This window comes from Trachemys scripta, chromosome 9 (assembly GCF_013100865.1).
Source record: "Trachemys scripta elegans isolate TJP31775 chromosome 9, CAS_Tse_1.0, whole genome shotgun sequence".
NCBI classification, from domain to species: Eukaryota; Metazoa; Chordata; order Testudines; family Emydidae; genus Trachemys; species Trachemys scripta.
In genome coordinates, this window is record NC_048306.1 from 44576584 (window position 1) to 44590355 (window position 13772).

General features: G+C 44.2%; 1 protein-coding gene across 4 annotated transcripts in view; it reads right to left on the bottom strand.

Annotated features, from left to right (window-relative positions):
- HDAC8 (histone deacetylase 8) overlaps nt 1–13772 on the bottom strand; it is a 123683-nt gene that overhangs the window by 68924 nt on the left and 40987 nt on the right. For all 4 annotated transcript variants that reach the window (XR_004647089.1, XM_034781345.1, XM_034781346.1 and 1 more), the window contains one exon: nt 12338–12446. Coding sequence is in view for 3 of the 4 variants with exons in the window: in XM_034781345.1 (XP_034637236.1) it covers nt 12338–12446 (109 nt within the window). In the remaining variant the exon portion in view is untranslated. The remainder of the gene's footprint in view (nt 1–12337; nt 12447–13772) is intronic.

Sequence of the window (13772 nt, forward strand, 5' to 3'; positions counted from 1 at the left end):
AGCCAGACTCCTCTCTCATCACTAATGGAGGCTCTTTGAGGGCTTGATAATAATGACTGGGGTTGGGGAGAATATGCACTGCGATTGCCCGTGCTTCAATTGTACTCTTGATAATATAGTTCAGTCCCCTGGGCTGTCAATTCAGAGCTAACCTCGAACACACCACCCAGGGTGCGTACTCTCTCCCAGACAAGCTCCCGAGAGTAACACCAGCATTCTGGGGAGAACATGCCAGGAGGTTGATGTTTGTCTATTTGCACAGACAATGTCTCACCCAGATTTCTCGTCACACTCGAGTGGCCCCCACTATTCACATCCTTCCACCGAAGGACCCCACACTGTGGTAATCTTCCCTCCTGCAAGGGTTCATTCAAACCCATGAGTGCTGCTCCTTCAGTTGTCTAGGGAGCGTGTGTGTGTGTGGAGAACTCTGGTCATTGCACAGTGATGCAAGTCATTCCCTTCCCCAGGGCTAGGGATACTGCCTCCACATTGGCCTCCTTAGTCTTAGAGCTTGTTCACCCCGCTGCTCTCATCCCTGTGTGCGACTATCCCAACTGACCTTTCCCCAGGATACTCCCCTCTGCTTAGGTTCTCTACTTCTGTTAGATAGACACTAGTTTCTGGCTACCTCAAACAGCTTGCTCTCTCCTAACAAGATACTCTGCATTCCTCAAGGCTCCATTAGCAAAGGGCAGACACATGTGACACGCTATGGCCAGTGGAATGTTTGCCTCTTGCTAGAGAAGAATGGGAAGGTCTGTTACCAAGGCCATTAGATCCAACGTCATATGGGCTGAAATTGCTGCCAACAGCCACTTTCCAAGATACACATTTTGAAGAAGTTTCATTTGATGGGCAATTTTGTGAGAGCTCTCCAGTGCCAACGACAGCTCCCATTGAAACCTGTAAACGTTTGCACAGGTCTGGTTCTCCTTAATCCTGCCTCATCTAGGGGACGTTCTCTTCTTGCGGCAGAATCCACCACTTCCACAGAAGGCAAGAATTGCTACCACACAAGACCCGTGATTATTCCTAAAAGAGCTACCCTGGACACATTAAAGCTGTTTCTAGCCACGCAGAACCAATCCAGGTCCTAAGTCTTCTCAACATTTCTCAGCAAAGGCTCCCAGTTAGGACAGTGAAGCATCCCTTCAGGCTGCTCTGACCATTTGCTCACAATACAAAGTTTTTAACTTCAACATTCATCCTAAACAGTGCTTTTCCTTTTCAAAGCACTTTGCAGATCTTACCTAAATGATAAATATCAATACTGCCTAAGCTCCTGGAATCTCTGTTAGAGCACGTTGATAATTCAGCCCCATGCTCAAGGAGGGAGTAACTCTTTCTACTGATCTGGGAAGAGATGAGAAGTACTTCTCTGCAGTCAGCTCCATCTACATTCTGGAAGAATTTCTTCTCTAGGCAACCTCTGATACCGGTGCCAGATTTGGCAAATGGGCTAAACTTCAAGCTATGCAAGAATGTAACAGAAACCAACTCCAGGTGGCCAGAGAGCATCCAGTCAGCCCAACACTCTAAGAGTTTGTCTATCTCACAGGATTCTATTATGCCTGACCATGACTGTGGACAATCAAGTGAGGTGACAATGACCATAGCTTAGTGGGCAGCGTAAACGAGGACAAACTGGGTTCAGCATTGTGTCGGCTACCTGATTTTAAACCCCATCAGGGCAGCATATGGGGAGAAAATGGCATTGCCTGTGCTGTGCTTTGTGTGGCTAAACAGAGGCCCTCAGTCCCCAGGGCTGTCAAGCCAGCATCTTTCATCAGCTCTAAATTCACTCAAAACAAGGAAGTGGTAGAAGTATAAGTGCCCCTTTGTTACATACTGAAAGGTCAGAAGAATGGAGCCTCCTGACTGGAGTGCAGCTGAGGGTGGGTTTGTGTTTGGGTGGGATATGAAAGCCAACCACTCTAGTTCCTTGAGTGAAAACAGAATGGAAGCCAAAATGTTATCTAGCCTTGATTACCCTCATTAGGGATCGCACAGGCACAGGGAAGGACTGGAGGCATTCAAACCTTCTCTTGGCTAGTCACGAGTGAATCTCAGTACAGTTTGTGGTTTTGAAAAATCTGGAAGAGCTCCCAAAGTTTGGACTCCTCTTCAAGCATTTACCTTGACCTTTGGAAAATGAGTTATGGAATAGTCCCCTAACCCTCATGAAACAGTGTCCCAAACCCACCAAACTACCACCCCCCAATCCTTTCTCCTTCCCAACAGCCGCTACACTCAACCGTAAGTGATTCTGCCTCTCTCCCCGCTCAGCTTGTTCTCTCTGTCCTTACAGATGACACCCATTCCTTTCCAGATTAAACAAAGGCATCCTTGTTCTGATTCTCCTTCCTTCTCAAAATCCCCATGACTTAAGGCTGAAATCTGCCCATGAGGCTCATTTAATGCAGGTCACTGGTATGAAAGATCTTTTACTGCCTGGAGAGCTCTGCACCACCTGTGCATAGCAATCCATCAGCCACAATCCAGCTCCAGCCAGTAATAGCCAAACCTGATCATCATCTGAAGGCTGTTCAATACGCCTTATGGGAAGCACACTGGACCCAGGACTGACCCCTGAGGAACTCCACTTGATATCGGCTGCCAACTAGACATCGAACCATTGATCACTACCTGTTGAGCCCGACAATCTAGCCAGCTTTCTATCCACCTTGTAGTCCGTTCATCTAATCCATACTTTTTTTAACTTCCTGGCAAGAATACTGTGGGAGACCATATCAAAAGTTTTGCTAAAGTAAAGATAAATTACGTCCACCCCTATCCCCATATCTCATCAGAGAAGGCAATCAGGTTGGTCAGGCATGATACCCTTGGTGAATTCATGTTGAGTGTTCGTGATCACCTTCCTCTCTTCCAAGTGCTTCAAAATGGTTTCCTTGAGGACCTGCTCCATGATTTTTCCAGGGACTGAGGTGAGGCTGACTGGTCTGTAGTTCCCTGGGTTCTCCTTCTTCCCTTTTTTAAAGATGGGCACTATATTTGCCTTTTTCCAATCATCCAGGACCTCCCCCGATCACCACCAGTTTTCAAAGATAATGGCCAATGACTCTGCAATCACATCAGCCAATTCCCTCAGCACCCTCGGATCCATTAGATCTGGACCCATGGACTTGTGCATGTCCAGCTTTTCTAAATAGTCCTTAACCTGTTATTTCACCATTGAGGGCTGCTCACCTCCCCCGCATACTGTGTTGTCCAGGACAGCAATGCAGGCGCTAACTTGTCTGTGAAGATCGAGGCAAAAAAAAGCATTGAGTACTTCAGCTTTTTCCACATCTATCACTAGGTTGCTTCCCCCATTCATTAAAGGTCTCATGCTTTCCCTGACCTTTTTCTTGTTGCTAACATACCTATAGAAACCCTTCTTGTTACCCTTCACATTCCCTGCTAGCTGCAACTCCAGTTGTGTTTTGGCCTGCCTGATTACACCCCTGCATGCTCGAGCAATATTTTTATACTCCTCCCTAGTCATCTGACCAAGTTTCCACTTCTTGTAAGCTTCCTTTTTGAGTTTAAGCTTACCAAAGATTTCACTGTTAAGCCAAGCTGGTCGCCTGCCATATTTGCTATTATTTCTGCACTTCGGGATGGTTTGTTCCTGTGCCCTCAATAAGGCTTCTTTAAAATGCAGCCAGCTTTCCTGAACCCCTTTCCCCCTCATATTAGCCTCCCAGGGGATCCTGCCCATTAGTTCCCTAAGGGAGTCAAAGCCTGCTTTTCTGAAGTCCAGGGTCTGTGTTTTGCTACTCTCCTTTCTTCCTTTTGTGAGGATCCTGAACTCAACCATCTCATGGTCACTGCTGCCCAGGTTGCCACTCCTTCTACTTCCCCTACCAATTCTTCCCTGTTTGTAAGCAGCAGGTCAAGAGGAGAATAGCCCCTGGTTGGTTCCTCCAGTAGTTGCACCAGGAAGTTGTTCCCAACACTCTCCAAAAACTTCCTGGATTGTCTGTGCACTGCTGTATTGTTCTCCCAGTAGATGTCAGGGTGACTGAAGTCCCCCATTAGAACCAGGGCCTGTGTTCAAACTAGAAAGAAATGAAAGCTTGGGTCTGGGTTTTCAGGCCTCATTTCAAAGACCATGGCCTCTGTAGGGTTTAAGTGCAAATCTTACCATTGTTGCAACTGTTATTTTTGCAGGGCAGTTTATTTTTAATCATGTCAACTTTACAGAGTCTGGCCGAGCACTTAAAATCAATGTCTTGTTGCATGATGAAATCCAGATCAACTCAAAGAAATCCGGATGGTGGGCCAGCCATCTTGCAATTGTTGCAGATGCTTTGCTAGGTGCAACCCCTACAAGCATAGGCACCTGACCTTCCAAGACTACCCCCCAAACAGGTACCAAGCCCAGCATTCGAGCAGTGTTCCCATTCTTACCTGTTGGGTCTGCACTCTGAATAAACCTCTCTCTTTATGAGAGCTGCACTGCTTGTACCACATCCTGATGTCCAGGTCCTGAGCTTGGACTCTTCTAATTAGAGATCCTCCATTTCCTTCCCACATGCTCCATGGTTGATTTCAAAGCCTGGCATGTCATTAGTTTTATTCTGAGGTCTCAGGGGAGCTTTCTAGAAGCCCTCCCTCCACCTCCTGACTGATGGAAGTCCCAGTTATCAGGCGTGCTGAGTAAGATGGCAGGGACTGAAGAGTGGAGGTGGCAGGCTGACTGGAGAAGTGCAGTGGTTTTGCTTGGGACAATAACTTGAAAAATAATAATGATAAAAAGTGTGTTTAAAACAGGTCAGGCATAAAGTGACCAGGCAGCCTGATTTTTATTTCAGCTGGCCGTTTCGTGTCTGTATTAACACATCTCCTCTTTCCACAGCAGCAGGTGTGGTTCCAGCCTAATTCCAACATTATTTCATGGAAAGCCTTGAAAACAGATTGTCTTTGAGTGGGTACAGGGTACCATGCTTATTCTCTTAGGGTACGTCTTCACTTACCGGAGGGTCCGGCGGCAGGCAATCGATGTTCTGGGATCGATCCCGGAAGTGCTCGCCGTCGACGCCGGTACTCCAGCTCGCCGAGAGGAGTACGTGGCATCGACAGGGGAGCCTTCCTGCCGCGTCTGGACCCGCGGTAAGTTCGGACTAAGGTACTTCGAATTCAGCTACGTTATGCGTACCTTAGTCCGAAGTGGGGGCTTAGTGGAGACCAGGCCTTAGTCATTCTACATTTCAATGTGCATGAGTTAACAGGAGCAGCAGCCACCTTCTGCATCCGTTAGCAACAGTTTATCACATGGCTTTGCAATGTGATAAACTGTTATCACATGGCTTTGCAATACAACAGCTGAAGCATGCAGGGCTTAAATTCAGCCAGAGCCCACTGAAGCAGAACTCCGGAAAATATTTTCAAACCCAAGGGAGCCCTGGTGCACCTGTCATGAGGCTGAAGCACCAAGCCTGGGCATGACCCCACCCCCACAGGACTAAACCCCTGAGCCCCCGCGCTTCCCTCCCATGGGGCTAAAGCTCTGAGATCCTCCACCCTGCAGCTGAAGCCCTGAGCCCCCCAAATGGGGAGGGGAGTGGGAGGCTCTGGGAAATCTCTGAGAATTTAAGCCCTGGAGGCATGTATCTATTTAAGTTTTACTTTGTATTTTACACAGTTATGTTTATATTATGCACGCACCACACTTGGAGGGAAGAGCCCAGTTCTCCCCACCTGGCTCCATTTTCACTTGTGCAAAGTGAATCAGGACCACTAGCCATGTGATTAGACGAGGTAAGTGAGATCTTACTGTGTGCAGTTCTGGTCTCCCATGTTTAAAAAAGATGAACTCAAACTGGTACGGGTGCAGAGAAGGGCGACTAGGATGATCAGAGGAATGGAAAACCTGTCGTATGAAAGGAGACTAGAGGAGCTTGGGTTGTTTAGTCTGACAAAGCGAAGGCTGAGAGGGGATATGATTGCTATCTTTAAATATATCAGAGGGATAAATACAAGGGAGGGAGAGGAATTATTTCAGCTTAGTACTAATGTGGACACGAGAACGAATGGATATAAACTGGCCGTGGGGAAGTTCAGGCTTGAAATTAGACGAAGGTTTCTGACCGTCAGAGGGGTGAAATATTTGAACGGCCTTCCGAGGGAAACGGTGGGGGCGACGGACCTGTCTGGTTTTAAGATTAAGTTAGATAAGTTTATGGAGGGAATGGTTTAATGGTAAAACATAGTAGCCAAGGAAAACCAAGCAATGGTACGTAAATAGTATAATGGCTAACAGGGGTCAGGCTAGAGACTCTTGCCTACATGCTCGGGGTCTTACTGATCGCCATATTTGGGGTCGGAAAGGAATTTTCCTCCAGGGTAGATTGGCTGAGCCTCTGGAGGTTTTTCGCCTTCCTCCGCAGCATGGGGCAGGGATCACTAGCAGGAGGGTCTCTGCCAATTGAAGTCACTAAAACACAGGATTGGGGACTTCAACAGCAGAGTCCACGGAAGGGGTAGGGATGGTTTTGTGGCCTGCAGCATGCAGGGGGTCAGACCAGATGATCATAATGGTCCCTTCTGACCTTAAAGTCTATGAGTCTATGAGTCTATGAATCTTTTATTGTACAAACTTCTCTTGGTGAAAGGGACAAGTTTTGAGCATCACAGAGCAATACCTTAGATCTGGAGAAAGTAACCTGAGTGTTACTCTGCTCCAAGGTGGGACGGATTCACATGTGCTGTCAGAGACCACTTAAAATGGGCAATTAAGGGCTGGCAGATATTAAGGTGAGTGACAAACTGGTGATATAAACCATAAAACCAGTGTCTCTGTTAAGTTCGTGGTTTTTAGCATTCAGCCAGAATTATGAATTTAAGTTCCCAGGCTCGTCTTTTGAAGATGTTTTGCAGGTTTTCTTTGAGGATGAGGACTCAGAGGTTGGATATAGAGTGATCACTTTGTGAAATGTATCTGCTCACTGAGGATAGGTGGTTTGTCTTATCATTTTCCTTTGTGAGTTCATTTGAGACCATAGTGATTGTCTGGTTTCATCCATGTTGTGAGGTTTTACACTCACTCACATGTTGTGATAGCCACATGTAGGACCCCGGTTCTTCTAGTCTAATATCCTGCCTCTTGAAAGGTGTGTTGTGGGAGGTATAGATCATCATAGCAATGGAGATATGTCTGCAGGTTTTGCATCTATTGTTCTGGCAAGGTCTGGTGCTGCTTTGAGTTGGTGTGTCTTAGGTCAGGTTTACACTAAAGAGTTAGGTGACCCAGCTATGTTATTCAGGGGTATGGAGAAAAAAAAACACACCACTGAGCAACCTAGTTAAGCCAACCTAACTCCTGGTGTAGGCAGTGCTACATTGACAGAAGAATTCTTCTGTCAACCTAGCTACTGCCTCCCAGGGAGGCGGATTGACTACAGTGATGGGGAAAACCCTCACATCACTGTAGTGAGTGTCTACACTGATGCACTACAGCAGCACAAGTTTAAATGTAGACATAGCCCTAGTCTGTGGGGACGTTCCATGGGAACAGCCTGGGTACTAGGATGGTTCCACAATATGCCAACCTCTTCATGGGCCACCTTGAAGAAGAATTTCTGGAAAATGCATCATAAAACCAACAATGCATCAATGATATTTTCATCCACTAGACAGATGACCTAAACGCCCTCAGATTTCCACCACAATTCAACCACCACCATCCATCCATCAAACTAGTTCTAGAACACATCCACACTAGCATCAACTTCCTAGATACCACAATCAGCTTCAACAATGGAACCCTACAGATCATCACACTTACTTCCACTGACCCAGACACCTCAAGAAATCTGTTCTCTACAGCCAGGCATTCAAGATACCACAGAATATTCTCTGAGGAGAAAGTACGCACCTTAACACACTGAAAACTGCCCTCACCAAACAAGCACATTCCATCAGAGAAGCAGATCAATGCTGTGATGTTGCATTCCATATGCTTTATGGAAATATGTTTACGAATATGACATAACTGGAATAGGCTTTATACTAATGACACCTTGTATGGTGTCATTAGAAAGCTTGTAATCTACTAAGTGTGTTCATCCTACTTGTTTGCATGTATTATTTCTATATCTGGAGTTAGGAGAATAAGATATAAACTTGTATCACTGGAATATGTCACCCAAATACCCCAGGAGAACCTGATGCTATACAGTATGGCCCACACATGCACTGACTGCACACCCCCAGTTATTACCTATCACTCCACATTAGAACCCATGTGGGGTATCAAACAATTAGAACCCATATTTGATGGGGAGCATACCCTGAAAGAAATCTTTCCCGAACTTCCTCTTCTGCCCTTCAAGCAACTCAACATCCCCACGCTCATCATCACCAGGACACATCATCTCAAAGCAGCACCAGACTATCAGAACAACAAATGCAAAACCTGCAGCCATATATCCACTGCTACAATGATCATACTCCCCCTCCCAACACACTTTCAAGAGCCATGGGTCCTACACATGCCTATCAGAACATGTGGTATACCTCCTCCAGTGTATCAAATGCCCCGACAATAACTATGTGGGTGAAACCAAACACTATGCTCTTGAATGAACTCTCACAGAAAAGCAATAAGACAAGATCATCTTGTCACCCAAGGCCACACACTTTTCACAAAGCGATCACTCCATATCTGACCTCTCAGCCCTCATCCTCAAAGGAAACCTGCACAAAACCTTCAAAAGACAAGCCTGGGAATTTAAATTAATAACTTTGGCTGGACACTAAAAACCATGGACTTAACAGAGACACTGGTTTTATGGCTCATTACACCAACTGGTCACCCACCTGCTAAGTCTTAATTGCCCACTTCATTTTAAGTGGTCTCATACAGCATGCATGGACCCCTTATGCTTAGCAATCTGCCGCATCTTGTGTTTAGTTTGGACACTCTGGTTACTTGTTCAAGACTTGAGAAAGAGCTCTGACACTCAAAAGCTTGTCCCTTTCACCAACAGAAGTTAGTCCAATAAAAGATATTACCTCACCTACTTGTCTCACTCATATCCTTGGACCAACAGGCCTACAACAACACTGCAAACTATAAGGTACAGAGATGTGTGATAAATGCACATTCCATCTGCCTCACTTGCTCTCTCTAATCTCTGATCCCATTTCCTCAGGACTGGGCCTAACATTCCAAAATCTGAAATGCTTTAAACAGGTGTCTTGTTTAATAAAAAAGTCAATCTGCCACAAAAATATTTTCTCCTCTCCATTCACCCACCTCTCTTATGTTCACTGACTGTTCAGTCTAGGCCAGCAGATGGTTTATGATCTGATATTGCTTGACTCATCAAAGCTAGAAATGAGCATTTTGTGCCATTGTGAAAGGGTGATTCCATTTTCCCCGAGAGGGGGCTCAACCCTTGTTTTGATCCTGAAAGGTCCTGAAACTAAGGCACGAATGCTTAGAAAAGCTAGCTTAGATCACGTTTAAGATGTACTATAGTTTTCTCTCCCTCAAAAGCCTGTACAGAAGAAATCACCACACCTGATCAGATCTGATTCTTCTAGTCCAACATCCTGCCTCTGACAGTGACCACTGCCAGACATGTCAGAGGTAGGGGCAAGAAACATGCACAATAATATGGAATAACCAGCCCATAGCAGCCATTTCCTCTTAACCCCAGGCAATCAATGGTCAACACACATGTGGAAATCTGAAGATTTCTATACTTGTATCCTATATAATGTAACTGCTGGTGTTATCACTAGGCCCAAAGTAACTAAGGCTCCTGACCTTCAGTGATGGGATACAAACATCCAGTTCCAAACCTTCTTAAACTTGCTAATACATTTTAAACCTCCTTCCCTACTAAAAACAAAACACACAAAGGTATCTGTGCTATAAAGGTTTCACGTTCATTCTTTTGGGGTGACCTGCATAACTCGTGGTTTCTCCAGTCAAGAGTAATGCAACAATCCCAAACTCATGCTGAGAAAAACTTGATACCGCAGCTCAGCATGTACTGCTAATATATAACCATATACATATGTGTATAGTAATATGCTATGCACTGGAGTGTACTATGTATGACCCTTCTGAACTATTATTTTACAAATATTTACTGCTTTTGTACATCACTGACTCTGTTAGACGAGAATTAAGTAAATTTCTCCTCCTCACATCATTAAATGTGAATGCACCATACTAACTGCTACAGCAATTTGAATAAACGTGCTGTGAAATATTTCTGTTTGAATTAAGAAAATGCCCCTGCAAGTTCTGGATTATTTATTAGTATGGTTCTCCACATCTGTAATGTTGTTCAGGTGCTGTATTTTTATCTTCAGAAGGTTAATATTTAAAATAGATGTGAAAGTACCTATCTGACCCACTAATTAGAGCACTTTTTCAGGAAGATCAAATAAGTTAGCTATTCTGGATGATCTTATGAATAAGAGATAGTCATTGATTAGCTAGAACCCACGTAACTTTCTCTTTTGATGGAGGAAATAGGTAAGTGCCTAAGTTTCCAGAGCACTGTGTGTGTACAGATTTCTTGGACATCTCTACACTGTGTATGACTGATGCATACTGCTGCAGATGAGTATCCAGCTCTGCTGTTGGCAGTCTCTAACGTCTCATCTCTGGCTGCCTTTATCTACAATATTTTAAAGACGTCAGACTTTTAAAAAAACAAATGTCACACCTTGGCCTCTGTTCCACACAAGGGCTATTACTAACAATTACATTTAATTGGAGTCTGAGTCATTCAATTTCCAGAAACAATAGGCAATTATACATATACCATACCACCCAAGAGCAGGATAGGAGTTTATCTGCTACAACAAAAGTGTTCAAACACAAGCACTCTTATTTATAGAGAGGCAAGTTCAAAGTGCACATGACTTAAGACTCCACTAGCAAAACTTCCTTTTTATTTATTTATATCATTGTGCTGCAATGGGTCAGTTTCCATAGAGATGAGGAAGGCAGTTGCCACCAAGAGGGAGGGAAATGGCATGGTTTTGCATAACTTTTTACTGGTGCTTGGCTGTGGGAATGCCAAAGAGCAAGTCTAGAGCCCAGATATTTGCAAAAGAGGAAAAGGCGGCCCACGAAAGGGGGCTTCTCTTGCCAGCAGGGGTCACTGATGAGAAGAATACAAGGAAATACTTTGCACAGGGAGTAGTCAGTTTACAGAATTCATTGTCACAGGAGGTCACAGAATCAAATACCGTGACCACTTTGTAAATGGATGGATAATTTGACTCTATGATCATTGTTGTAGGTCAAAAAAGAAGTCAGAGGGAAGGGATCTTTTAGCTTATTTAACACTCTCCAGCCCAATGTAAGATTTTCCCATTTAGCACACTGGACTTCACAACTGTTTTATATTTTCAATGTATTCTGTTTGAATTGTTTTGAATTTGGGTTTACATCCCAACTTGAGTCACAAGTAGAAACAAATCTGATGGTCTCATTCTACTCCTGGGTGGATGTTTATTGGATTCTTAAAATCACTTTGTATTTTGACACAGTATGCTCAGAAGTGATCCAGGACTGGAATCATGGAGGTAGTGGAGGAAGTTGGATACTGTATAGATCAGGACAAACACGTATTGCCAGAGCTGGATTGGGAAGCTTGCACAATGACTGTCTATCATGTGTCTTGAGCTAGCAACTGGTTTAGCCCTTGGCTTTCATGAACACTAGATTGACATACAAATGCATGCAGCAGCAGTGTCCTAAAGTTAATCACCTTTAGAAAAAAACAGGCCCTGGATTTCATTTTTTGCCAGAGAGGCTGATTTAGTGGTTTGTGCCATGCACCTGTGAAGGTGCAGAATTAGACTTCTCTGAACCAACCGTTCCAATTCCAGCAAAGATGGCTCAGTCCTTAATCCTTCCAAGATAGATAAATAAATTCAATGGAGGTTTGCACTTGAAATGCTTTGCAAACAACCTTAACCTTGTTCCCCAACCATGTCCCTCTCTGTATGGACACTAAAGATTCCATGGCACTTAGTCTAAGAGTAGATATTTGCCCCATTGTGCTTGGTTTAAATTACACCCTCTGCCCCTCAAAATAAACACACACAGATAAACTGGGTGCTTGTCCCCTTCCACCTAGAGGTGGATGACATTGCTGCTCAGTGCTTCTGTATATACAATCTGTATAGGGATTGGGATCCTACAAGGTAAGCTCACCAGTTAACATAGCTTTGTGTCTTTAAACTGACACCATAAAGGGGCCACAACTTAAATAATAAAAAGATTATTAAAAATCTGTACAGGTTTTGTTCTCTGAAATCCTCTATTCAAACAAAACAGATAGAAAATGGGTCTCACGTCTCGCAGATCTGGTAATATTTCTCATCCTGAATGCCATCCTGGATAGGTACGTTGACACTGTAATATCGCCCCTTCCCCAGGCCAACGTCAGACACATCTCCTGTTCCTGAGCAACAAAAAACAAACCCGAACTATCAGTCAGCTAAGGAGAAAATGAGCTCAATAACATTGGCTGAACAGATCTGGGATGTCTTTCAAAGGATGGGAAGATCTGAGGCATAGTACACCTTCATAGAAGTCTGCACTCTACTTCCAACAGGGGAGGTTTTTGAGTTACTTTGTTCAAGAAGTATCTGCCCTGGAGAACATACTTCTAAGATTTCAAACTCTGCAAACTACAGCACCAGAGAGAGTTCAGAGATTTCAATACATTAGCAACAATGGGAGAGGGAAGTGTGTACGCCCAGATCTACACACAGGTTGCTGCAACTGACAGTGAAAGGGGTTTTGGTAGAATCTGATGCTAAAGGGAGACAGTTAAAGGGATACTGCTGAAGTTTTGGATAAAAGCCGCTGACCTAGCCACGTGCTAAGGCTCTACATTCCCTAAGGTGTATAATAAATACCATTCTGGCAGACAAAAAGATGGTCCTGTGGTTAGGACTTGGGAGATTTGGGTTTGATTCCCACCTCAGTCACAGACTTCCTTGGGCAAGTCACTCAGTCTCTCTGTACTCAGCTCCCCATCTGTAAGATGGGGATAATATTTCCTTTCTCACAACCATAGCTGTAACTTTAAGCATGTAAATCATCCCAGTGAAATCAATGGGACTATTCAAATGCTCAAAGTTAAGCACATGCTTAAGTGCTTTGCTGGATTGTGGCCAGAGGGCTCAGCACCTGGCAGGACAGACCTACATGGGTTGCACGCCACCTCTGAACAGGATATGGTGAAGATAAAACTTGTCTTAAGAGGTTTCTTGGTCTGTATCACTGAAAATCATTTCCTAACACTAAACCAGAATGGATTTAGAAAGATTTACTGATCATTTATGATCTTCAATGACTTTACATTTCACTCAGCTCAGACAGTAAAACTAGACTCGCCAGTTTCATGAAGGATTTCCATAGTCAGTTACACTTTCTGCACAGCACTGTTGCGTTTGTGTTGCCAACATCGCAGGGGACGTCTGAATTACATTTTCCTTCAATTACAAAAGCTGACATGAATTGAGGCTCTTAAGATTTATTTAACACTAAACCTAAAAAACTAATTAAATGTTCCCTTTAAACAAAAAAAGCTATTTTTAAAATTTTACTTCTGATTGGAGCAAACAGTGTGTCACATGAAAAAGTGGAAAACTCTGGTAAGAGTTGCTTCTGTACATCTAATCATATCACAACTGAAAGCAGGTAAAGAGGACGACTGCAGACGAGTCCTGCAAAGCTTTCACGAGTGCCAATGGAGCCCTCCCTAGCCATTGACAAGCTA